This window comes from Cebidichthys violaceus, unplaced genomic scaffold (assembly GCF_023349555.1).
Source record: "Cebidichthys violaceus isolate CVI_PGR_0920_01 unplaced genomic scaffold, fCebVio1.0.p SCAF_12, whole genome shotgun sequence".
Classification (NCBI taxonomy): Eukaryota; Metazoa; Chordata; class Actinopteri; order Perciformes; family Stichaeidae; genus Cebidichthys; species Cebidichthys violaceus.
The window spans coordinates 1,900,624-1,928,082 of NW_027176285.1; the positions used below are offsets into that span (position 1 = coordinate 1,900,624).

Below are 27,459 nucleotides of genomic sequence, written 5' to 3' on the forward strand. Positions count from 1 at the left end.
AAAAGAAAGAGTCTATGTGTTCTCGCCCTTCATTAAATGAGTCGTGGAGAAACACTGATCCCCTTGACCTCATGTGCATTTAATTTGCTCGCGGCTCTTCCCCTACCGGCAATAACCCACGTGGTCCCGTTAATCTGAGAGAGGGCACATGTTTACCCATTTCTATCATGGGAATAGCCGTGCCTGTTGCTGTCCTGCCGTGCCAGCTCGAGCCGTGTGCTCCCGGAGGAAATCATCCCTCTCATCATACAGAGGAACCAGAAGAAGATACAAACATATCCCCAAAACTATTCCAGATGCACCGAGACGAAGCTCTGTGCGGATAAGGAAGTAAACAAGGATTTTAGTTTTTCCACAGTCAGAGGAAGTAGCTCTACCGACATCGGGCAATCTAGTGATTTGCTTCCAGCGTCTTTTTTTCTTTTTTCTTCCAACCGACCGCAGACAGTCACCAAAGCGCAACTATAGGTGCGCACCGAGGGAACGCAGCAGAACCTGCGACTCTGCTGAAATGATGCTCAACTTTCCCCTCCGCTCATTGTTCCCAGTCGTCGCTGTGGCGGTTCTTACTGTTGTTAAAGGTGAGAATCTACGATGGACTCTTTGATTTCATTCATCTGATGCTCATGTGTGTTGGAACGTTTTTAACACATATATAGATATAACTAGGTTGGAAGTAGCCTCAGGCTCCAGCTGTGTTGACAGTGGGAACGTTAATGGAGATGAAATAAGCAAATATGTTTTACAAGATGTTCTTTATTGTCCCCCTTTATTGAAGTTTTGGTTTAATCTCACATATGCACAAACTAGGACAGTGTGCTGCTGTTTCTTTAGCACAGACTTTAATTAAGTAGGCCCACCAAAAGACTATGACTTACTGTGTGCATTAGGAGGAGAAGTGCCTCGAAAATATAGAACCGGTTTAGAACAAAAATGTCACATTGGGATCTTAAAACTATTCAAATGTGTTCAGGCGACTGGCTTTATGAGGACAGAGGGTTGAGTTCTCCTGTGTTGATGATTTTGTGGTTACTACCTCTGTCCATTTCATCGTCCCTGTGTGTAAATGAAAGTGACAGCATGCTCTCAGTGTGCATCAGGAAGCCTCATCTGTGGGATTAAAGAGGCCTGGAGCTGTGGCTGCACAGCTGTTTCTCTGGTTGTTTAAAGATAACCTGCATTGGGAGCTACGAAGTCACAGTAAGCTCTCTGTCTCTCTGTGATACCGATATCATGCGTAATACTACTTTCTGAGATTCCTGCGCTTACATCTGCACATGACATCTCTGTGTGCACGCTTCATCATCCATACGTTGTGTCTGGGGCCGCTGTATTTCTGCAGACTCTGCAGCGCAGCTGTGCTCTTAATTCGTGTCTAAGTGATAGAGTTCAGCCTTTGATATCCTCTCTGCATGGGACCCATGAATATTAATGGCAGCCTTATCGCTCAGTCCAGTCACAGATGCGCCGCCTGTTGTGTCGACGGGACCCCGTCTGAGGCTGGACTAACATTTTGCAAAAGTAGTTCAATTATTTCAAACCGGTTCTTCTGATGTCACACGATACTTCAGGGGATCCGGCCAGGACTCGCCAAATTGATATCTGATCAATACATAGTTCACTGATGCACAGCAGCGTATATATCAGCGATGAACTAATTATGGATCTCAGATCAGAGGCCGCCACTAAAAATACTGCGATCTTACTCTTTACTGGCAATGTGAGTGTGTGAGGATTACTTTTGATGTAAGTATGTACTTATGAACCCTGTCCTTATAGTCACTTTATAGGCAGACATGTTGCAGACTTGTTTTGAACCAGTCTGCAACATATTTCCCTCTTTTTGTTTTCTTCATTCCATGAATTGCTTTGACCTGCAGTATAGACTTAAGACGTGACCGGCCCGCTTCATGAGGATATATCTTATCGAGATGGAATTACAACCTTGAGACAGTATCGGCCAATCTATAACTGTGCAGGGGTTCTTTATAACAGGGGTCAGTTAATGTCCAATTTTAACAAGTGAACTGAAAGTATACAGACCATTTCCTGCTTGTTAGAGTAGAATACTGACAATAAAATGAACTAGGAGGCACAAATCTCTTCCAAACATTAATTCTCCAATTTAAATCCAAAGTCAGCATTTAAAAAAAACCCAATTTAAATGGATTACTGTATAAAACTGTCTGGGATTTGGAATCAAGTCCTTTTGATTATGTTGTTTTACCTTTTTATTTCCTGTTTATTGCTAAAAGTCAGTCGTCGTCTAAAGGTGGAAATATCAGATCTGGATCATCACAAAAATTTAATTAGTTGAACATTGGCCTGGGGCCGATTTTACAGGGTCTGAAAAATGTCATGTCCTTAGTAGTGTCTCGTAAAATGGCAAATTACAAATTAGACAATTACATTTTTTTGTTCTCATTGCCCCAGCAGCAGATAGGACATGAACCATATACAATTGGATCACCTCGGTATCGCATTTAATTTTACTTTTGGTTTGCCTGCGTTCTGCAGATATCATGTAAATGTGATGTTTGCCTGCCAATATCTTCTTTGGCCTCTTTCAACGGCGTCAGTCTGATAGAACAGTTTCCCGTGTGCGTTTATGAATACGACATTTTTAATATCAACTCTGACGTGTGTATTTTTTTCATAGATTTTCCTTTACCTTCAGAAAGAAAATTGCTTTACGTATATAGATGCATTCGTGAAATATGGTTAGAGAATCTGAAAATAACGATGCATCACTTGTAAGACATTTTGGGGGTGGAGGGGAGGTTCTGCCTTGACTTAACATTTGCCGACAAATTATTTTTATGAGGTGGAGAAAGTCAAATTTGCACATTAATTCTGAAGCACTTGAACACGGAGGGTGACAAATTACCGAGGGTCTTTGGCAGGAGTGGGGTGGAAGCTGTCACATGCAGCTTCCTGTTGGGACAAACAGTCCTCTCATGGAAGCTACAAGCGAGGCTTTTTACCCCTCAGACGCCGCGTTTGACATTCCCTTTTATTGCGTCACGTAGAAGTAGTTTGTTGAGAGCGGATACATTTAATTTCTATTGAAGCGTGGGTGTAACTTTGGTACACATAATACCGCATAAGAGTTAAACACATAGTACCTCTGTGTTGTTGTGCCACAATGATAACTACAATGGAGAATTAATTCCCTGAAATTGAGCCATTTAGCAGCAGTGTGTCATTTGGCTGAACATTTAATGTGTGACCTGTGGATTTACTATAGTTGTTACCATCTGGTTATTTTGTATGCCGTTGGAAACACTGTGTTTTTTTTACCATCGGTCCAACTACGTTGAGCGCCATCATTAGAGTGTTCCATCTGCACTTTATAGAAGCGAATCGCTTTGGAGGAGTGTTTGGTTTTCGCACTGCTTTGCTTTGGTCCATTTAAATAGTCTCTTTAACTTTAAGAGACGGGGATAGTGTGATCAAAAATGTGCTCGGCGTAAAACTGTTAAGAAAAAAGAAAAAGAAATCCCTTCATGTTCTTCGTCACACAGCGGCTATGATGGTCCCATGAATTAATGATTTAATGTTGCAGTAATTACCTTTAGAGTTATTTTTGTCCGTACGTGTTCATCTCCTAGCCCCGCTTTAGGATGCACTCACTATCAAAGGCCAATCCTTTTCATGACAAACCCCTCGCTCTCCTGTTTGTCTCCACCATGAACACTTTGTGTGTTTTCCTTTGCTCTCCTTTTTTCCAGTGCAGCAACTATGTGGGGGAAATGAGTCACGCCCACTTTCCTTGGTTTCACCGCCCCTAGGCTCCTCCAGATGACCCACCTACCCATACCGACCTTTCTTGATCCCTGTTGAACCCAACTCGACCCTTTGCTGTGTTTCTCCAGCTGTGATCCTTTTGTCAACCCTTCGTCTACCTGCCGTCCTCATCACGCGCTCTTATTTAAAGTAACTGGCTGATTTTGTGAGTGGCAACTGTATGTATCTTAAAAGCAGATTTCAAAACCCGAACACTGAAATGTTGAGTTTAAGCAGCGGTAGAGTAGTTAATGCGCTAATTTCTCTTTGCAAATTCTCTCCTCCCAGTCGCTGAAAGTCAGAAGGTTGCTGTGGACATTGGGATATCCTCCAAACCATCGCCAGTCTATCCCACCGTCAACTTTCAGGTCCTCAATTTGGATCATGTGTTACTGAGGCAGGAAAGTCCAGAGTCATCCAGGAACTCCAGCCTGAAGGCTCAGACTCAGACTTTTCTCATTACTGGTAAAGGCGCCGGGCTCCTCCAGCCAGCTGTCAACGCTTCATACCGCCCCCTGAGTGTGGATGCCCCGATTCCTCCAGACCTCCTCCTCAGCGGGCGCAGGATCCTGCCTGTCATTCTGGTCCGCAAGGTTCGTTCCTCATCCCCTGTTGTCAAGATTCTCTTCCACATGCCCACGGAAAATGACATCGCTGTTGGGCAAGAGAAGGTGGGGTCTGAAGACGACAATGGCAGGAAAAGCGCCGGAGCCAAGGCAAAGGACAGAGCTCACTGTGTGACTGCTTACGCCTTCTGGGAGACGAGGGAAGTTCGCGGGGCATGCCTGGTGTTCCCGGGTGGATTCTGTGTGGCACAGCTTCGGCCAGAACCGGCCTGGTTCAGCTCAGGCAGCCGATCAGGCAGCTCTAGCAGCGAAGCAGGAAGAACGGAAGGAATTAAGGGGCTTCAGGGGAACCTAGTGGAGGTCTACTTCCAGAGTCGGAGGGATCGGACGGGCCAGTGTAACCCGCAGGACAGCCTGCAACGTGTAGGAGTAGGAAGAGGCAGAGACTCTGGGGGATCAGGGACACCGATGAGGCGAATAGGAAGTGTCAATCTGCTCAAAACCCTGCCAGGGAACCCCACCTATTTTCGACTGAGACTGGGAGGTGCCTTGGTGATCCAGACCTCTTCCAAGCCCCTGAAGGCCACAGACGTTGCAACTTTCTATGTCTTCCTGGCGAGCACATCTACCCTGGAAACCTTTACTCTCAGGTGAGAGATCTTCACTCTTTCTTTATCAGGCCTTAACGGAATTGTTTGACACTGTGGACAATATGCTTGTTTACTGAGTTGCGGTTTCACAGGGGTGGGGGGGGGGGGGTGTACCCACTTAAAATGAATTCTGCCGGTTGTTTTGCATGCATTGCGGTGACGATGTCGCCAGATTTGGATAGCTAAGTAGCTAGTTTGTAAGCCACAGAGTGCAAAAGCCTGTACCTGCCGCTTTGGTAAAGAACCACCTAATATCATACTGAACCAGGGTGTCCACATTACACACTGTCACATTTTGGCCGTACAGTACATAACTAGAGAAAGCTAGAGAGGGTTTGGCTTAAGATGTCATTCCCGGAAAACATTAAAATTAATCAACTATGTTGCTGAGTCTGCAGAGGCCAAGAGTTTAGGAGGAGTCACATAAAATTTAATTGAAACATATGAAGCAGAAAAAGAGACTGAAACCAAGTTGAATCTCCATGATGAACAGTATATTTGAGTGTCTTCATGAACGATAAGCTCCATGCATTTAAATGGTTACTTAAGGCACTTGGATACTGATGGGGGCTCGCCATCAAGGCCATTCACTAAAATGCTTGAGCGCCAACATGACTTGTGTTGTTTGCCAGTTTCGCTGGCTTCATAAATTACTGACATGTTCTATCCTGTCTACTTCAACTTCTCAGTTAGTGGGGGAGTTATGGAGAGCACTCTTCCATAAACAGGGAAATAATTGGCAAATGATTCACCGGTTTCCATATCTCAACATCCCACTAACGTTTCAACAAGGTTCTCTGGGTATTTGACTTCATAAATAATGCATCTATTTAATGGTGCAGGAAAACAAATAACTAACATCTCCCTCACTCCTGTGGGTAAAAGTGAAGTCAATATAAAAGCAGCCCTGACGCACCGACACCAGCAGTTCAATCTGTCTCAAAGTTTCTACTTGCTGCCTTTTGATGCACATCACTAAGTGGAGTAAAAAATAGTTTTTTATCAGAATGCTTCAGATCAGTAACATGTAAAGCCATTGCAGTTAGGTTTGCGTTTCCAGTCTTTACTCAGCTTAATGGTTGTTTTTTTTTTTTTTTTAAACGCAAGACGCATTTTTCTCTTAATCCCATGATTTAGTGATATCATGCTGCAAACAACACACCAACCCCTGCAGTAATCTGCGGTCGGGATATGCAGGCAAATGGAGAGCAATGTGAAGATATGCGTATTAATCCACAGTGGCACGTAGTTAAACCTGTGGCTGTGTGTCAGTCAACCCCTTCTCGTGGATCACACTAGCCATCCACAGACACAAACACGTAAAACCCAGTGACCTGAATGCGGCTCCGCTGACATTGTTGAAGCTACGTGAAATAAAGATTTTGGTAGAGAGAGAGACGCCGACCCTTCAACATCTGCCGTTGTTTTGATGACTGTTTGGAAGGATTTACAGCCCCTCCACCTGACTCCCCAAACTCTGACTCACTGACCGCACCAAGAAGTCCCTCCAGTCAGGTCAGTGATTTCAGTCCGTGTATTTCTGACCTACTGCCACATCCGGAATGAGATTGGACAAGAAGAGGGGACTGAGTCCAGCGGTTAAGTCCGAGTGAAGGCTAGCAGTGAGGAGCTTGGCAAAGTGATTGATTCCTCCTGGGAGAAATCCCTGCTCTACTTCACTCTTTGGCCCAAGATTGAGTCCACTCCAGCAGGGTTAGGCCAGATAATCTGCCTCTCTGATTGAAAATGAATCAAGAGGTTAACCCTTTCGGGTTGAGATGATCTGGGCCGACTGCCAGGATTAACCATGTAGATATGTGCGTGTGTGTGTGTGTGTTTGGTTTGCAAGGCCATCCTATGCACCTGTTAAGCGCACAGGCAGCTTGTAAACACAACATTTGTTGATAAAAAATCATCTATTTTCAAAATTGCCATCACATGGAATTATGAAAAATGTCATCGGACTGAATAGCAGACATTGCGTGCTCTCGCATTCAGGTAAAAAAAAGAACAGCGGGAGTAACATCAGATATTAAAAATATACAGCGTCGCCATATCAGCAGAATATCTGAGAGAAAAACAAAATGCAATGTCCACAGACCTTTCCTGCATGAATGCTCATAAATGAATAGGCAAAGAGCAGAGTCGCTCCAGCTTTCACCGTCTTAAAGAAAGAGAGATTGACAGAGTTTGGTAAAACAGCACTGAAGAGTCGTTATCTTTACCGGTCGATATCCATTCTGCTGCCCTCCTCCCCCGCACCTGTGGTCATGAACTCTGGGTAGTGACTGACAAAGACAAAGAGCGAGCACAGAAGTGGCCGAAATGAGGTTTCTCCGCGGGGAGTATCTTGTCTCCTTGAGGGCGAGAAACTCAGTGATCCAGGAAGATTCTGGCATTGAGTTACTGCTCCTCCACACTCTACAGGAGCATGTTGAAGAGGTTTGTGCCCCGGGGAAGGATGGTCATCAGGTGCTGTAGTCACTGTGACGCTGAGCTGGACAAGCAGCGAGAAAAAGAGTCAACGGATGGAGGTAGTTCGGTAGGATCGTGATATGAGAAAAATACATAAATATTAGGAGTGAACAAAACAACAGTTCGAACATTTTTGAATTCAAATTGAAGTCTCAGGTTTTTTCAGTTAGATTTGTTTTACAAATCTACATCATTGAAATTGTAAATTAAAACGTAACGTGGAAATTTGGCCTTGGGCTGCAAGATTTTTCAATCTTGAAAATGATCTCTGCACAAGTAGATCCAGCATTTGTTGAAATGTGAGCGTGTCAATTTGCTTCAAGGACCGACCAATTGTGTGTGTGTGTGTGTGTCTGTGTGTCTGTGTGTGTGTGTGTGTGTGTCTGTGTGTGTGTGTGTGTGTGTGTGTGTGTGTGTGTGTGTGTGTGTGTGTGTGTGCGCGCTCGCATCCTGTGTTTTGTCTGTCAACCCGCTCTGACCTTGACCCTGTCTCAATGGTTATTGATCAGTCTGGTTGCTGTTTGATTACAAATCAGCATTTGTAAGTTTGTGCTGAACATGAGGGCGTGCGTACTGACCGGTACTGCAGCAGGAGCAGAAGTGTCTCTCTGAATGTGATTCAGCTATTTGGACACCGTTTCGCTGCTGCGATGACGAGCTACAGGTTGTTGAAACAGACGCGGAGACAGATCGACTGCTGTAACACAGCAGGTAAACCGTCACTGCGCAGCAAATTGTGTGAAAAAAAAGCGTTTCTACAATCATTTCCTCGTAAATTGTTGTCGTTTTGAGTTTTTGTTTGTGGTGTATTTATTTAATATACCACCATGAAGTGGATGGGCTAGAGGGCCGCTGCTAGAAAGTAGAAAACTGAGACTTCTAGTAAATCCTATATTTGTGTCTGAACACGCTGATGGCGGGAACAGAATGTGTGGTAGACACAATACAAGTTTAAATCCGTCCTTCCCGGTGTCAATATTTGGGAAAAGTGGCTAAGTTTTAATGGCATCTTGAATGTGTTTACTTTTTCTTTTTCTTTTTGGTCTTATTCTGACAACGTGCATCCTCTCATGGCCGCCGTCTACCCGTTGTCACATCGAAGCCGCACGTCTCCTCCAGATTGTTTCAGCGACTTCAATCAAGCGGCATTCACACTTTGCAAACCTAATGCGCCACGTTGTCGAGGTTGAGGGTTTTTGAAAAATTATTCTCAGCGTGAATATCCTGCCGACAGAACCGCGGGTGCTGAGTGATGCTCATGAGTGAGCATGAGCTGAATTCCCTCTGGAACATTTCCAGCACCTCGTTGAATCCCAGCCATGAGGAAATTGGCCTGTTTTGGAAACACCCCCCCCCAACACCCCCTGTAGCCGGGTGTCTGTGTGAGTGCAGATTAGTGATTCATTGCATTTTAAACTTGGAACAGACGCGTTTCGTGTCCCTCAATTCACTTTTGAGCCTAATACTTAGATAACTGCTCTATGACCCTGTCCAATGATATTTGACGCAATGATTTAGCGGAGAGACATCTGCTTTAAAAAAAAACAACAACCCACAAAGGCTTGGTGATTGTTGGACCTTCTGGACTGTCTGGTCCATTCACATTACTTATAATAAGCCCTCTATCTCTCCTAGCAGAGTGACGTTTGTGTCTGAATCAGACATGTGATTAACTGATTCCCAGTTGTCCTCAGGGCTAATGGGAATAAATACTTCTCAGTCAAATTCTCAGTAAATTCTCAGTCCGACGGCAGCCGCCGACACGTCAGTCTGTCGGAGACTCACCTCGTTAGGCACAACACGAACGACTAAAAGCGTAAACTAGCACACGCAAAACACACACGCATGCATTACGCATACATTATACAAGGCAATAATTCAAGTATTTCTGTTCAACGTTGGAGCATTATTATACTCTGTTGTACAGCTCATCTTGCACAATATATTGAAACCTTTGTTTGTATTAAAAGAATCATAAACTCCATAGAAACTAAGAACACCACATGAAGCTAACTTTAATGAGACGTGTCGTGAGTAACGTTCACGCTTTGCACTAACTGGATCATGTCCTTATTTGTTTATTTATTTATGTGTTCACTGCAGGGCCACAGTAAAAGCGGGCTTGTCATTCAGTGCGGCGCGGCCCAGTGACTCAGCGCTGTGGGACATCGTAGTGAAGCCCGGCAGAGAAGCGACTCCCAACACCGTCTCCGTTGTCTGCCAGAGGAAGGTTGCTGTCACCGCAAAGAGGTCAGTCCTGTACTTTCTCCACCCATGACAAAAAAAAAAAAGATTGTTATTATCTCTCATTCTCTTTATTTTCTGAGATATCAACGCTGCTACCATAAAGGAAATCAATCAGTTCTCGTGAAAAAAACAGAAAACAGATCTTCAATGTTACATTTTACAGGAAAAGTAATAATGTCTGTTCTTGGCCACAGCGATGTAAAGAGACTGTGTCACTGCATCAGCTCTCATGTAGAAGACTTGCTTTTGTCAGCAGAGGTAAGAGAGTAACCGTGCACCTCTCCAAAAATCAGCATTAGAAGAAATGCATTTTAAAAAAATGCAAACCGTCTTTTGCTTTTTGCAGACCCTTTTCTGTGAAGGAGTTCTTCCGTAAGGACTGACAGTCTACATGTTTTTTAAAATCCGCAGAATATTACAGTGAACCCGCAGGAGCAGGAACACTGTAAAAACATCGGGAGGAATGAATCCAAAGCAACATATAAACAGTCGAGAGTAGTTATTTGTGTTGTTTGAATTGTCAGCTGTGTTCAGTTTTCATTAGGATGCACTGAAGAGGTTAATGAGATGCAGCCATGTTCAAAAATAAAAGATGGATAATTAGCTTCCTGTTCGCAAATCTGGAAAAACTCAGTTGACTGAGTTCCTTTTGATTTTGATTATATTTTCCTAAAATATAATATCTATATGTCTTATCCTATCTGATATCATTAAATTATTTGGTTAATTTGGAACTTCCTTCCTTCCTAAATTCCTGTTCCCATTAGTGATCATCCTAATTCTGTAGGATGGGGATGATCACTAAAATAAAGTGTAATTGAGTTCTTCTACCTCTATTGACTTTATTGTAAATGAATATAACACTTCCCCTGCATGATTTGACTGATACACACCAGTTATTTTCAACAGTTTTGCCAGACGCTGGTGGTGGTGGTGGTGGTGGTGGTGGTGGTGGCACACACCGACAGCCACCTCTGCCCAGCAACCTCCCGCCCACACACACACACACACACACACACAGGCCGCCGTCCGCCCGACCCACTTACGCGTAATCATTCATAATCACGGCTACGTTATCCAGGCTTAAGCGCTTGCACGTTCAGAAGGGGAGATTAGGAAGGAGAGATATTCCAAGTTGTGTGTCCCTTCTGCTGAGCCCCCACCAGGAAACACACACACACACACACACACACACACACACACACACACACACACGTACTCCTTCCACTGTGCTTTGAAGTGATGATACGTCCAGGGGTTTAAAATCCCCCCTAATAGATGGATTTCCAGGAAATAAGGACATTAACCCCTTCTGTGTTTCTCGGTCTGGCTCTCATGCACACTCTCGCAGTGTTTTCTGTGTGAATCATTTCAATCATTTTTAAAATCAGATTCAGATTTTATTGAAGAAAATACAAGAAGACGACAAATTTAGCAGACAATTGGACTTAGTGTGGAACTCTTTAATTTAACATGCTTTAAGGTACATTTGCCCCTGGTCTCTTGATCATCACCACTCTATGCTGGTTGTCAAAGACATTTTGGGACATTTATTTGCTTTCTTGGCAAGAGTTAGATTAGTAAGTCTTCTTAACGAAGCGAATGAGCACATTTCCCAAACTTCTCCTTTTTAAAAGCGTGAGGTTTGTTTGGCCGTCAGTGAAATGACTCGGCGGAAGCTTCCTCTTCGTGGAGCTTCGCCGTGGTCTCGCTGAGCCTCTGTGAGCAGCAGGAGGATGTCGCCATCAAGAGAAGAGGAACATCCTAATTGAACTCGGCTTGAATTGCGAGTCTACTGCCTGGAGCATCAGCTCGACTTTCACACTCCATAATAGATGATTTTTTTGATTTTATAATATCGGCGGCCAGGACTTTTAATCTCTAACCACGCAGTCCAAAGCACATGGATGCACACGAGCAAACTCCTCGAGTTCCTTTAGATAGAGCGTCAGTATTTCTGCATGTTTTTTATATTTTTTATATTTCAATATTTATGACTTTTTTTTTTTTTTTAAATGTGAGTTTTATTAACCATGTACTGTAGAGGTTCATTGTTTTGCTTTATGCAAAGTTTTGCTCCACTTCAAAGTGCCACAGCTCCATTCACATTCTGCGCTTTCTCCCCTTTGATCTGTTCCTACTGGCAGGTACTCTCTCCAGCATCAAATAACATCACATGCCTTTTCTTTGACAATCCTTTGACCAGAATACTCAAATGGCTCAAGTCTCTGCCGGCTCACTTAATCTTCCTTCCACACTCTCACCTCACTCTTCCATCAGCTGATGGAAATGAGACCCCTTGTGTTTTGCGCTGGCTTTCGGTTTAAACTCTACAGTTTGTTTTTCCAAAATAATTCTTTTCAATTTTCGGAGGCAGTCTCTTAAAAAATATCCACATTTCTTCCCCATGGCACACGAGAGAGAGAGATAACAGCTCATCTCAGATCCTAACTGATTCAAATGTCACCTCTGCTTGTCTTGGTTATTTAACTGCATCGCTTCTAGTAATTTAACAAAAATAATCCTCAAAATAAAGCTCGTAGTTCATGTTTCATTACTCTCCACAGTCAAACCCTTGAAAATCCTTGAAATTCCATTTGGGTTAAGTTTTCATATAGTATTTTCCTGAAATACATAGCTATGATTTTGTTACATATAAGTCTGAATTAATGGTAAATGTGATAAAAATGTACTTCTGCTACTGTTGTACTATGTTTTAGCATTCGCCATGTTCCCCTAATGAGCCACTTGTGGCTGTATTTTTCCGTCTTTCCGCAAAGGTTGCCATGGCTTGCTTTAACTGGTATTTTAAAATGCTATCTCTAAACAGGGGTCTTCTGGAAGTTTTACAACTGGACTTTGTGCCAAAAGATGTTTCCGAGCAGGCTGAGAGTCAGACGATCTCCTGGCGTCTGGAGTTGCCAGGGAACGTCAAAGATGTGGGCATAATGCGGATCTACACAACTCGGAGAGACTATGTGGGGCTGGCACCTCTGGTGATGGTGAGTACAATATCTGTATTTATTTCTGTGGTGTTAAAAGTACTGACTTACAACAAGGAAACACTGCAGTACCTGCAGGGTGCGCAGTAAATGATCTATTGCGATCTTATCGATCCTGATGTTCGAGGAAGAAGGAGGCCCTGCAAAGTGTGCAAAGGATGGAGAGAATCTGTTAGTTATAGACCCCGGGTCACTTGGCTTTGCCACAGGTTGAATTTCATGCACTCCACTTCCTGATGACTCCCTCGACGCGTAAAACAAGATGAGACGATCATAAATTCACAGTTTTAAGTTAGTTTAAGGGTCAATGGTCTCCTGGATGTAGAGGAAAGTGTTGCGTCCGTCAGTCGTACAGATATTTCAGTCTTTGTCCATCAGGACGAGACATCATCGCCCTCCTTAAAGAAATGTCCCCTCATTTGCGTGGTTTTATCTGACTAGACTCTAGTTCATTCTGGTCCTACAGTTAATTGTTGTTTTTAAAGAGAATACCAACAATACCCCATTATTAGCTAATGTTACCAATCATTTTTCCTCCGTTTCAAATTCACTCGATACGTTTCAAATCACCTCTGGCCCGTTTGCAAAGACATTTTTTATTATCAATGATGCGCAGCCATTTCTTTTGATGCCTCGGACTGATTCCCCGCTGCTGTGTTTCCTTTTTCTCGGAAACCTTTGCATTTGAATGCAACCGTCAGAAAGCTACAGTACGTGCGTGTCTGTCTTTGACAGGAGATTCAGTAGGCTATTTCATGGTGCAACAATCAACATGAATCAAACAATACATCGGCAAATATGTTTTCATCTCTGTCACTTACAGCGTTCACGTGAAGAAAAGAACAAACATTTCTCTCCCCTAACTGTGGAGCGAATAGACTTATTTCACACGTAGGCTTTTTCTCTGAAGTAAAGTCGTTGTAGCTTTATGTTTATAGCAGAACAAATTCAATTTATTTACATTTATTGCAATCCGTCACCGTATGGAAGGAAAGTGAAGGAAGTGCATGGTGGATTTTGCCTCGCAGCAAAGCAGGCTGTGTGTTTGACTTTCCGACCTTTCTTTGTAGGGTTTGCATGTTCTTCCCATGTTAATGAACCGTTTATCCCTTTTATATAACCCTATAAAGGATTTAGCCCTTAGACTCACTTAATGAACAAGTAAACGCAGGAATGAATGGATGCACAATACCAAGGCTTACCGCTGAGTGTAAAGATAACACTGTTTTCAGAGAAGAAGAAAAAGATTTAAAAACAGAGCTGAACTACTTGATCACTCTGAGGCAGATTACCAGGGAGCCAGCGGAGAACATCGGAAGTCGACGTCTCTCCTGTTAGGCGCTACAAGCGCTGATGTTGGCGTCTATGCCCACCATGCAGTGGCTTATGTTTGGGTCAGTGTCGCGGTCTGAACTAGAGCATGTCCTTTTGTGAATTGCGGTCAGCAGCTGTCAAGCCAACAAGAGTTCAGAATATGAAGCCGCCGGGCAACATCTGCCAAGTGTTGTCTTATCCACATGCATCAGGAGGAAGAAAAAAAACAACAACCTGCTGATGACCCAGAGCTCCTTACACAGACACTCACCCTGCCTCACCTATAATAGATTTAGAAGACCTTATCAGAGATCGTGTAAACTGCAAAGTAGTTGTAAATCCATGTTGAAGTGTAAGAATAACGCTACATCAGGCTTGATGTATGAGAGCTAAGCTGCTGCTAAACATTGATTAAAGATGCACAAGGTGGGGAAAATGATTTTTTTTTCAGGGTTATTTACGATACGAATAAAACGACGCAGCTGAGGATTTATTTGCTTCCAGGTGTGTGAGTTTGTGAGAGACAGTACATGCGCTGTATAATATCATCACAGAGAGATTCTTTTTTTTTTTTCCAGCCCATCTGGCCGAATCGAGTTTGTGATCCTTGCGAGTGTTTTAATCTCTGTTAGTCCTGCTACAGTAGCACTCTCCGCCTGTCCTCCCTGCCCCCATACGAGTAGTGATGGTCGTTAAAAGTACTGATACCGCACCGCAAAAAGTCTCTATGTGCAGTTTGAAGTGCTGATTCAGAATAAAGCTCAAGTTCACCTGTAGCTTAGCTCAATTGCTGGTCGCCTATGGGCCTCAGGCAGTAGCTCCTCACAAAGGTATAATACACCTTCAACATAATTACATCCAAGACTATATTATGAAGAAGATGTAGAGGAAATTAATATCAGCCTTTAACCTTCAAACTACACTGAAACATATAACAATGCATCCACAAGTTTGTCCTGTTCTAATTAACGTTGCCCTCCGCTCTGCACAGAACTCTGATATCTTGAATACGGCTGTGCTGACGGGTGAAGCGGTGTCGGTGCCTGTGAGAACTCTGGCTGTTGAGGCCGATGGCTCCGTCACAGATGTGACCAACTACACCAGCTGTAGGTCCACAGAGGAGGATGTGCTCAAGGTAAACCATTTCACCCACACGCTCGATCAACCGGGATTGAAATACTCACTGTGATCATTTCTGTGTTGCTTGTAAATGTATTTGCTTCATGTCTGCACTCATGGAAAAATACAGAGCTTTAGCGTCTGCGATCAGGCTCAGAAAATTCCTTGTTCTTGCTTTAGAGCAATTGCACTGCTGGAATTGGCGAGAGATATTTAGTACAAGACTTTTCAACAGAGTTTCACTTTAGTGCATCGGTTTAATCTTAAGTAGTGTTCATGCACACTCAACAGTATGTACAGATAATACAAAATGTAACTTTTTTTATGACGAAAACAGACAAAAATAATTATGTATAACTCCCAAGACATTCGATTTCACTATGCTATCACACTCAACAGGTCCAGCTCTAGTCTGTGTGTGTGTGTGTGTGTGTGTGTGTGTGTGTGTGTCAAAGCATTGTGGATAAAAGCAGGCTCTCCCATATGGCACTGGAGACTGAGCCCATGATCCCAGCACTCAGTCCACAAGCACAGTGGTTTGACCTTCATGTAATGGATCTATGTTACTGGGACAGTAGGAGCAAACAGAGGGAGACGGAGAACAGAATACCAGAGAAGAAGAAAAGGAATTATATGATTTTCCATTAGACGACGCAGCAGCGGAGGCGGTGTGCTTAAGTGTGTGAGCTTTAGAGAGTGAGAAAGAGCCAAAATAGGGAGATTGTGTTTGTAACGATTTTCTGTATCAGTAGAGGAACTTAATCCAGTTATTATTGTATCTCTGAATAGTCTCTTACTCTCCCTGCTGTCATTGACCCCTCTTAGAGCAAAGCTACCGGCCAGATGAATTCGGTAAAGATTGAACTCTTACGTTTAGCTAGCATAGGATGTGGTTGTGTGTAGTGGAAAGAGCAAAATCGTTGTGTGGTTGCGTGTTTGACCTCTTTAAAGAAACATATATTGATTTTTTTCTTGCCCACTCGGGGGCCAACAAACAAGCTGACATATTAACATATTATAACATTATGAAATTGTTATGTGGATCAAGCAAACAGCTGCCTGTTTGCACATTTAGCAGACGGCCATCTGTTAAATGTAAGTTCAATATCCACTCTGCTTTTATCTCTGATTTGGTCTCCACCAACCCCTGAATCTGTACCTTTGTCAGTTCTAAGCTGAAAAAAAACCCCATGATTTAAGAGATTACAGAATTTATTTTCTGTCCGTCGACACTATATGTGGTGGCACTGGAGACATCGGAGATTTTCGGTTCACACCAGGTGGCATGATGGGAAAAAGGCTTCACAGACTGCTCCCTCTTAAGATTTCCACAGGAGTTCATGTTGACTTCCCTCGGAAGTCATTCCTCCCTCTGCTTTTTTTTCCCTCCCTTTTTTCCGCCTCCCCTTACTCACCTCCCTCTCTCCTGTGCTGCACTCCGCTCTCCAGTCTAGCGCTCTCCAATTACCGCTGTGGAGCCACTGGTTTGTTAAGATAAGTGAGGCGGCAATGGAGATAGGCCTCCAATCTTAAATAAAACACACCAACTGCTGTGTCTCACCTCATTGCTCTCACTGGTGGGGGAACTGCAACGCTCCCGCCTACCGCACAGCACTACAGCAACAGTCATACGGCAGATGTAGTTTATATTCCGCGGCGGTTTCATAGAGACCCCTTGGTTGTGAATTTACATGACATATAGAGAAACGCTGGCCAGACTTTGGAAGTTGTACAAAGTGTATAAAATGTGTGTTTGTGAGGTTTTAGCTCATTTGCATTGGCGCCTCTGTTCAGCCTCTCCTCTCCTTGTCAGTTCACATTAAAACTTTCTCATTAATTTTCCACAGGGCTTTGCGCGGAAAAACCCTCCTCTGGTGTTTGTCTGGAGAAAGTTGAATCCAGTGAAATCACTAGACGACAGTTCAGTCCCAACTCTAGTCCAGTGATTCTAAAGTGACTCTGGGCTTTTTGAAATGGCTTCCTTGCCTTCTATCGTGATGTTTGTTGATGACAGACAGTCAGATGGCCAGTCGAAGTTCTCGGACCAGATTCAAACCCGGGACATTGCCTCATTCGCCTTTCCTCTTTCTCTCTTTTTTTTCCCCCTCTGCCTTATCCAGGTGTCAAAGCGATGTGAATACGTGTATGTAAACGGGAAGGAGACAACGGGGAGGAGCAGGGTGATGCTCAACTTCACTTACGGTTTCCTGAGCGCCCAGCTGGAGATGAGCGTGTGGATGCCCCGTCTGCCTTTGCTAATTGATGTGGCCGACGCCGAGCTCAGCCAGATCAAAGGCTGGCGAGTCCCTGTTATTACAGGCAGCAGGAGGTAAGGCCGGCCCAGTTGTGTGTCAAACAGTTGTGTTGCTATACATCTGTAATTCCTAGAGCTCCTGTTAGCGTGATTGTGAGGGTGCCATGAGAAAAAGAATCATTTCAAACTGTTACTTGAAAGCAAAGACGCAGCACCGTGCTATTATACTGTATTATACTCTAGAAACAGGTATAGTAGGCATTGGGGGGGGGGGGGGGGGGGGGGACCAGGTTTAAAGATATTTGTTTTGCGTACTTCAGTAATGCTACTTCCACAGTTATTTTATTCCAAACCACGATCTTTTCCTGAATCACACCAAGCAGTTTTGTGGCATAAACATAAGCAAGTTGTTTCTAGTGAAGACGTAAGTTTATTTTGAAAAGACTGTATGCACACAACAAGAGGACATTGACGCGTGTCGCTGGACAACCCGTGAACTCTCAAAAATGAGGAATTACTTTTTTGTAAGATATGATGCAAACCTTTGCATGAGGATACAGATCAGATCAATGACGGATAGCTAACGTTAGACATGTCCTGTTTATTGATTTTAACACACAATAACAAGGCTACTAAAGCTATACAACAATTTTGACTAATTACTTCAGTCGTCTGACTTAAATCCACACCAAAAGGGCTAAATGTAAGAATTTGCAGCAATAATGAATACATTTTTTGTATGTTTGCCGTTATGTTTGGTCAGCTTAAATGTGTTTTATGTGGCATTTTCATGTAAGTAATGGATATTGTGCAGATAGACCCGCACCCAGGAAAGGGTTGCTAGAGACCATTTCCAGTTATGACAGGAAATGTCATAACTAGAACTGAAAAAATCTGTTTCTATATTTTCGGACCCGTCTCTTGTAAATGTTGTACTGTATTTCCATCTTGGTTTGACAGGTCCTCCCCCCTCCCCCCCCCCCCCCCCCCCCACCTCTCTCCTTTCACCTCAGGCTGCACTCTGCTTGGCTGATTCACCTGAAGTGTATTTTGGACGCGTTTCCATTGTGCTGTCTTCATAGAAGAGTTTGGTTATGCAGTTGACCCTGTGGAGATATTTAAACGGAGACAGCATCAGCTGCCGTGACATGTACTGAGTTAGCCATGCATCAGCCTCGTTGCGTCTTTGTGAAGTTCAAATAATCAGACACAGTTTCAGAGACGTGTCTTCAGCTGTTTTCTGAGTCTGCAGTTAGTGGTGATATTGAATTGGAAAACAGCACGTAGAGAGGTGTGTTTCTAATATCTGTCTGTCTACTGTAAATGCAGTGTTTGGTGCATTAGTGGCTAGGACACAACACAGTTGCCCTCGAGACAAAGGTTAGTGGAATTTCACTCAATACTTACAGTAAAGTCGTTATTTTTCACTCGATACTAATGTTGGTGGTCGACTGATGGGCGTTTTTTTTTCTCCAGGGTAAAAACTCTTTGAGGCTTTCATTTCCCATAACATTCAATACCCACAAACAATACTGGGAATGTGACATTTCTATGGCTATTGTGACGGCCGGTCTCGGCTCAATGTGCTGAATTTTCGGCGTAGTGCTTGCTGTGTTACTGCAGTGTCGGACATGTGCATTCTTTGTGGCAGAGAAGCAAAGTGGGATTTCTGTGTCATTAGTAGCGACATACTAGACTGGTATTAAACTTTGGGCTAACTGCTGTTTGCTTTGAAACTGTGGATTCGTGAAACATCCTCACTCCGGCTTTGCCTTCTTCCTCTCTTTGTGTGGGTACCATCAGGCTGTAAAACCTTATGATTTGCAGGAAAGTTTTCACTTTTATTTCATCTCTGTCGGTTTCAAGATTGATTGAAATAAACACTTGTAATCAGTTAACACAAAACGAGTTTGATTAAAACTAACAATAGCACATCATATGAGCTGCCTGGCATCGACCATTTAATGGCTCAAGGGTCATCAAGAAGTAATGTAGTTGAGTAACCATGGCAAAGAGACAAGAAGTACAAAAATGCAATTAAGTAAATTGCTGATACTATGAATGCTAATATTTGAAAGATTTGTACTTGGAATCAAAGACAATTAAAATTACATATATATATATATATATAGAGAGAGAGAGTTGACTTGAAATAGCGCGGTTTATTCCTGCAGGTGGAAACATGGTAACGTATTATTAACCTACATGAGTTGGAAGAAGGATGGAGGAAAGACTTACTTTGCTGGTGTTGAGTCACGCTTATTTAATTCAAGCAGCATCTCCATCACATGTAAAGCTCTGACCTTAGGCTATATAATAATGATGTTTATTTGGACTGTAGTGCCTGACAGTAGCTTCCTGCCTGCAGTATGAAAGCATACCCATCAGCCCTCCAGCACACCTGTGGTGTAGTGCTGGGCAGGCCAGCTGTGCTCACCATAATTATACAGAATGATTATTGCTGAGGGGTTTGAGGATGGTTCACAGCTTAACCTCTATCACCCACAAACAAACCGGTCGTCGGTTGGATCCTGGTAAATTCAACCTGTATTCATTGAGAAGTAATTCTGCAACTGTTTTGTGCCTCGCTGCTGGTCTCCAGTATTGCATCTAAAGTCTCTCTGCTGGCAACTAGAAACACCATTTAGGAGTTCACGTTACAGATGAACTGCATGATTTTATAGTCATTTATTATTTAAATAAGGAGAGATCAACATTCGTAGTTTGCGTATTTTTAGTCTCGGTATATTTTAGTCAATAGTTCAGTTATTTTGTTGAAGCTTGAAGAAATATCTACATATCTGTAAATAATTGTGTAGTACACAAAGCATGCAATAGCGCGTTATTCATAGTTTTGTTATGAAAGGTATAGCTCAGCTGTTTGGAAACACTTATTTGCTCCCGTGAAGAAATTCGGGATCGCTTTCATGTCACTAAATATGAAGCTGCAGTCAGCAGGGGGTTAGCTCTTTCATTAATGCACTTTGGTTCTTGTGTTGTTAGAATATGAATATATAACATGTTCATTTGTGAGCTTCAGAGGTGCTGGCTGTTGCCCCCTGCTTCAAGTCTTTATGCAATGCTGTGCTAAGCTAACCACCTGACTGTGGCTTCACATGCGTCATGTGTCCGATTACCTTTGTGTGTCAGGTCGACGTGGGACAGCGAAGAAGAGGAGGAGATGAGGAAGGGCAGGGGCTGCATGCTGCAGTACCAGCACTCTACACTCAGGGTGCTAACGCCATTCACAGCTCAGGCCGACAATGAGGTGCCGCCTGACCCGCTTACTGGGGCGGAGCCTGTTGAGTACTTCCTGGGTCCTGACTGGCAGGTAAAAACATGTAACAGTCCGAACGAAGCTGCACTTAGCAGCATTCAGGTCCAGCCTTTACTGTCAGACCATACATAGTAGCTTTGGCTATGGATTTAATACCATCAACGTTTTTCTCTCTTTTGATTGACAGGTGGATGTGACCAGTCTTGTTCGGTCTTCTCTAAAAGTGGCAGATCCTGATGTAGCCAGAGTGCAGGATGGGGTGGTGCTGCAGGGACGGGCTGTGGGCACTACTGCCGTACAGGTGAGCCATGGCTCGTGTGTATGTGTGTGTGTGTGTGTGTGTGTGGGGGGGGGGTGTTCTAGCAGGTGCAGTGCATGATGGTCATGAATATCCATCTGCAGTTTGGACGAGCTTCTCCTCGTTGCAGGTGCTCTCCCCTCTGACATCATCGGTCCTGGCCGAGAGGAGCGTCAGGGTTCTGGATGATAAAGTGAGCGTGACGGAGCTGGGGGTGCAGTTGGTTTCTGGACTCTCTCTGTCCCTGCAGCTCAGCCCGGGGAGCAACAGGGCCATCGTTGCCACGGCAACCGCCCGGGAGACGATCACGCAGCTCAAACAGGTAAGTAACTGGAAAATTGTAGCACACAAAGCATAAAGCTGTGGGGCAGAGCTCAGCTGTTTGCGAGGATGCTCGTCTCTTTTCCGTTTTACAGTTTCACTCGGTTTTAGCCTCGCCGCATAAAATGTGAAGGTGCGTTCAACAGAGTGTGGAAATCAGATGGCACAGGAAATAAACAAAAGCAGTGAGTCATGCATGTAACGATAAGTTATGGATTCAACGTGCGATTATGAAAGTGCGTTTGCATATTGAGGGGTTATTTTGTGATTAAGAGTAAATCTTTAATTCAGATGTTGAAACAGTGACAGTAGATTTCTAGATGTGTCACGTGATGCAGAACAAGACATTTGTTTTGTACAAAATCTGTAGATTTGAAAAAGGCAGCATGGGAAGATAACAATCAAAACATGCCATTAAATGCATTCAAAGATTTAACAGAATACAGTGAACAACGTCAACGTTCCTTTCGCCGCCAACTCTCTCGCTTTGTGACACTTCTTTTGAAATTCATAGACGTTGCTTCATCTGAGTGCTTGCTTACATAACAGCGGAAACACGAGCTGAATTGAGATTGCTACAGTATAGGCTGTGATTAAATATCAAAGGTTTTTGACTGCATTATTAGTGTAATTATTTTGAATAAGCAAGCTATTTCCCTCCCATAGTGATCTGCTACAGCACCACTATAGCTATGCGGTTGCCTATGTCTTGAGTCTTAAATCATCTCCTTTTTTCTTGTTTTCTTGCATTTAACAAGCAAGCCCCGCTGGCATTCGACGAGTGTCATCCACTGACAATCTTCCTCCTTTCATTACCAGCACAGACGGTCACAGATGCATGTATAATAAACACCATAAATAACATCAACACCCCCACAGACCTGCGTTGTAAGACCAACATGCATCTTGCACTGTTAGCAGATTTAAAACAAATCTTTTCCTGCATACAAATCAAACCTTGTACATACAACTTAAAGTATTGATCTTAGTGTTTGGATTTAGGATTTAGCACTTAATCATAGTCTGGCTGAAGCCAAAGGAATTGCCTAAATTGCAGGTGTGGTTAACTCTTATTAATCGATTTGGATTTTGTAGTTTGAGCTATAACCCCATCAAATATTTGTCAAGACATCTGTAGGGACAGCATTTCTACGTTCAGTGACACATTTTATTGTCAGGGTAAGGGTATACCAGAATAAAGAAGTTGTGAATAGAAAAGTGAGAGGACCTGTTGTTCACAGAGGAGGTTGGTGAGAATCTAAACTCTACATTTGGTGGATGACAGGACATAATATCTGGACGGAGGGACAGGGCAGAGAGGTGTTTGAGAGAGAGAAATGTGGCGACACTGAATAAAGGAAGTAAAATACTTTTTGTCACTGGAGGCAAAATTTGGCATTTAGGCAGCAGTGTTACTCATTACATTTTGAAACATTTAAATGAGTTGGATTAATGACTCTTGCACCAAGATGGTATTCAAAATTTCAAGGGTCAAAAGCAGAAAGAAAATTAATTTAAGAATGTTCTGGTGAGTTGTTCCGGCACAGGGAGCAGAAGCAGTATATGCACCACAATACTGTCATTCAAAACAACTTTATTGTAAAGCCTCTGTGAGTCGGCTCTTCAAATGACACTTCAGACTTCTATGAATAGTTTGCTATTCACGTCTCCCAAATGTTTGTTTTCCTGCACAGATATAATGGGCTCCTACAGAGAGGATTTGAGTTACCACTGCCGCCACAGAGCAGATTTACACAACAACCACCTCAAGGGTGTCATCATATTATATCATATTGTGTTTTCTCTTTGCATTCTAAACATGTGAACTCAATATGCTCACAGCCCTGACCATCATCTGTGGTTACCGTGCCGTGTGAGAGAGCGCCAGAGGCAGACAGCTCACTTTACCCACAGTACACTGTGGCTGTGGCTGCTCTGCGCCTGTCAATAACAAACTATTGGAACCATGCCAGGGCAGAAGACCAGCCAATTGTGTCTGTGATGACAAGCTGTTAATGATCTGCTCAGGGCGATTCATGATGTGTTCAAACCCCCCCCAAAAAAAAATAGGTTAGGTCTACGGCGACCCAGTGGCTCACATGAGCAACAGGAAATGGGTCATTGTGTATTAATGTGATTGGATTGGCTCTTAACATGACCCTTGTCGCTGTATTTTTTTTTTGTTCTTGTTTAAAGGACTTCCATTATCCTCTCTTTATTCAGTTTGGGTAAATTATAGTTCAAACCCTGACTTCATAGGACTATAATCTATGGAACAATAGCGCCCTTACTGAGTGTAATCATAAAGAGATTAGCATAGGCAATTTAGTGCTATTAACAATCATGGGAATGTAGCTCTTACTGAAGGCGGAGGGAGAATACTGATTTGCTGTGTTCTGAACTGTTTTTCTACCCGATTACCAGGTTCTTTCTGTCTTACTTTCAGGAAGCAGTGGTCAGCTGTTGGGTTCAGTTCAGCGATGGCGCAGTCGTTCCGCTGGAGCTGTTCGACCGCAGCGTCTACTCTCTGACAGTCTCTACCCCAGACGAGGGGGTGGCCACGGTACGCCGCACCCCGCAGTCCACATTTCTAGTGGCGCAAGGTGAAGGTGGAGGCCAGGGGGCGCTGGTGAGAGTGGAGCTGAGGATCTGTGAGGAATGTCAGAAGTCCAAGAGGAAGAGCAAGTTGGCAGTGGGCACGGGCCTCCTCAGGATCAACTTCCAGAGTAGCAGCAGAGTCGTAGCAGGAGGGGGTGGCGGTAATGAGGTCGGCGCTGACGGAAGTAAAGGTTTTGATGGCGGTGCATTGGAATTAGTAGGAGAGCTCAAAACGACACAGCGCGCCGTCACAGATGAGGACAAATGGCTGTTCAGGAGCACAGCGCCCGACCAGCGAGAGTCCACCCCGCCGGAAACTACCGCCCCAACCGCGCTTTCAACGAAACCCGCGCAGCCGTACGTCGTGAGGATTGGAACCACGACCAGAGCTACAAGGAGTAACACATATACTGTCATTCCCACAACTACCACAACAACTATGAGCAAAACAAGCTTAAAGACGCCACTGAGCACTGCCACGCCTAAAGATGCCACGGTGGGTTTAGTTATTGAAGGGGAGGGGCAGAAGAGGAGCTATGGAAACATGCTTGACAGCCCCAATTCACCCACTAACGAAGACATTCCTAAAGCAGAAGTGACACCCAAGAAGGAGCCTCCTAAATCTAAAACCCCGAAAGTAATTGAGAGCGACCTCATTCGGACATTCAGAGCCATGTCGGACATGGAAATCGGCATATATGCCTTGGTTGGGGTCTCCTGTATTGCTATCTTTGCTTTTTTGCTCAACTGCGCTTCGTATAAACTCTGTTTCCGTAATCAAAAGACGCCCATACAGACAGGCCCGTTACCCATGGGCGACCCGAAGGACCACAAGCACGACTGGGTGTGGCTGGGAAGCAGCAGTGACAGCACTTCCGCCCCAGGTGCCCCGGCTCAAGTGTCCACACTCAAACGCGAGGCTCACCGCTCTCTGGAGTCCCATCATTCCATGGACTCGATCGGCCACCGCAGCATGGAGGGCGCCCTGCCCACCGTGAGCGCCCCCTCGGTCCCCGAAAGAACCGCCACCCTGGGCCGCAGCAGGAACAGCTCCCTGCAGCAGCAGTTTCAGGGAAAGGCGATGGACCCCATGGCGAACCGTTCAGCCACCTTGCTGGCCAGGCCACACCGCAGCGAGCCGCTTCATTCCCCCACCAGCAAGCGGAACCAGGTCCAGTTCACCACCTTCACCACGCTGGACATCAAGCACTTGGCTGCGCTGAAGAAGAACGGCGTGGACTTAAACTGGGCCAACCAGCAGACTCTGCAACACCAGGTCCCTGCCGAGCCCCAGTCAGCTTTACCCGACATGCCGTGGCCTGTAGTCAAACCTCTAGGAGAGCCCCAGTGAGTGTGTGTGTGTGTGTGTGTGTGTGTGTGTGTGTGTGTGTGTGTGTGTGTGTGTGAGAGTACGAGTATGAGTGAGTAAGAGGGAGAGAGAGAATAAAAGAGTGACATACACAGCAAGTTCTGGTGTTGTCTAAAAGAAAAGAAGCTGGCTTTTGTTTTTGTTTTTTGATAAAAGATAAATCACTTTAGAGGCTGCATTTATTGAGACTAGATAAAGGACTTTTTATATTAAACTATGTGCTCAGTGAAAGCCTGTAAATACATTACGTAACCATGTACCCATGAAGAGCAACATAAGAGATACTTTGGTCCTTTTTTTTTTTTAAAGATTTAAAGCTTGATTTTATCCTCAAAATGAAAGATTCTTGTATTTGAAAAATATGTGCTGTTGTAAATATAAATAGATCTATACTATTACCTTTTTATACATTCCCAACTCAAGACAAATGGATTTTCATCTCCTGTGTGCAATTCTGTTGCCCCGTAGAAACTGCTCCAGATATTGCTAGTTGCCGGGCTAAATGCAGTTCGGTAGGGATTATTTCTAGTAATTCTGTTCCTTTCCAACTTTTTGTACTTTTTTTCTCGGATTCCTCCAGAGAATACCTGAAGAGTCTGTGCAATTTGTCAGAGAATATGCAACATTTATCAGGTTATTTGGAGCACTCTGTCACTGCAGTCGTCACCGGATAGTTATTCAAATCAAATGCATGTTATGCAAAGATAGTCTCTTGCCGCATTGGAAGTGGACATTGTTTCGGAATTTTTTAACAAATTTACCTTGGTCTCCAGGCTTCTCCTGGGGGCCTGCTTCTACAATCTGTAAAAAAAATAAATTTATAATCTTGCTCTCCTGACAGAGCAATACTTATTCAACCGTAAGATTTTTCATGTGTGAATGAAAAATGACAATGCCTTTTGTATGTAAGAGCCTCTTATTTTTAAACCAAAATGTGATGTGTATTTCCTACGAGATCCAATCAATAAAGAACAAATGGATACATTGTTGTATTGAAATTGAATTGAATTCAATCATTGTTTTTAAAGCCTTTAAAATGTTATGGTGTCATTCATGGGAAAGCGCAGTGAATGGTTTGGATTAAAGGCTAAAGCTCTTCTATGAATCAGTGGGATTTGATTGTGTTTAATCACTATTGAAAGTCTTTTAAGGCTGATGTCATCATTCAGCGAAATGTCATACTGACTGCAACCTATTTGATGTGTCTGCCAATAATGCTGTTGGACAAAAAAAACAAAAAACTGTCACATAGAGACCAAGAGAAAGATGGGGAAAGAGAAAGTGATTCTCATTTTGTGTATTGTGACAGTGTCCCCAAAGAATCACAGCTATTTTATCAACGGTGGAGGCTCTCGCACGCTATAACTCACGGCTCATTTGTCTCTCTTTCTTTCCGTCCTCCTTGTTGTGTCTCTGAGGTGACCACAGCTACACCTCTCAAAATGATATTCTAGGGGCTGTGACAAATAAACAGCGTCCCCAGTTTTAAAGGAGATAATCTGATGCCCTGCACCTCAGGAATTGGCAGCTGTGGATATGACGGCGAGCGTTCGGCACTCCCTGCTGCACAACAGCATCGGGTGGATTTAGAGTGTTGATAAAAGCAATTTTAATAACTTGCTCCCAAATTCTCTACCAACGGGCCCAGCGGTTTTTTTTTGTATGCGTATAAGCTCTCAATGCTTTCCGGTCGGTTTATCTGTCCACCAGCGCCAGGAAACGTAAACAAACTCGCCTCGGAGATAAGCAGTGATTCAAAGCTGTCTCTGCGGTGCATCGTGGCCCGGCATCTTTGATTGCGGACCTGCCGTATCATCGACGCAGGATTCAGAACTTAAATGTTCAGGCGCCGTGATGATGAAGATATAAAGGCTGAACAGTTTGTGCGACAACAATAGAGCCTCGAAATAACTCTCCATGTGCTTTTCCACTGAAATGCTTACAATTTCTGCAGCTCAGGTCCATCCTTCGGTCTCCCACCGTGTAAACTGAACACCACTGAAATAGTCTAAGCTTTGTATTTGAAGTACTTGGCTTCATCACATTACTTGAAGGGCACTTCAGTTAATCATACTCATCATGCAAGCTGCAATAAGAGTTTATCTGGAGTGGTCGGGACACTGCGTCGTGAATTATAATTCCAGTTACATTATTTCAGCAATAATCTATTGAGATCCAGGTCC

The 27,459-nt window shown here is 43.8% G+C and overlaps 1 protein-coding gene across 1 annotated transcript; it reads left to right on the plus strand.

Moving 5' to 3' along the window:
- On the plus strand, nucleotides 1-26,180 carry LOC137868617 (transmembrane protein 132D-like). The gene is made up of 10 exons (XM_068705495.1): nucleotides 1-581; nucleotides 4,075-5,002; nucleotides 9,581-9,727; nucleotides 12,555-12,726; nucleotides 15,032-15,175; nucleotides 17,280-17,488; nucleotides 20,564-20,744; nucleotides 20,878-20,991; nucleotides 21,119-21,310; nucleotides 23,756-26,180. Exons 1-10 carry the CDS (start codon nucleotides 512-514, stop codon nucleotides 25,256-25,258), a joined length of 3,660 nt encoding a protein of 1,219 aa, XP_068561596.1. The 5' UTR covers nucleotides 1-511; the 3' UTR covers nucleotides 25,259-26,180.
- The last annotated feature ends 1,279 nt before the right edge of the window (nucleotides 26,181-27,459 follow it).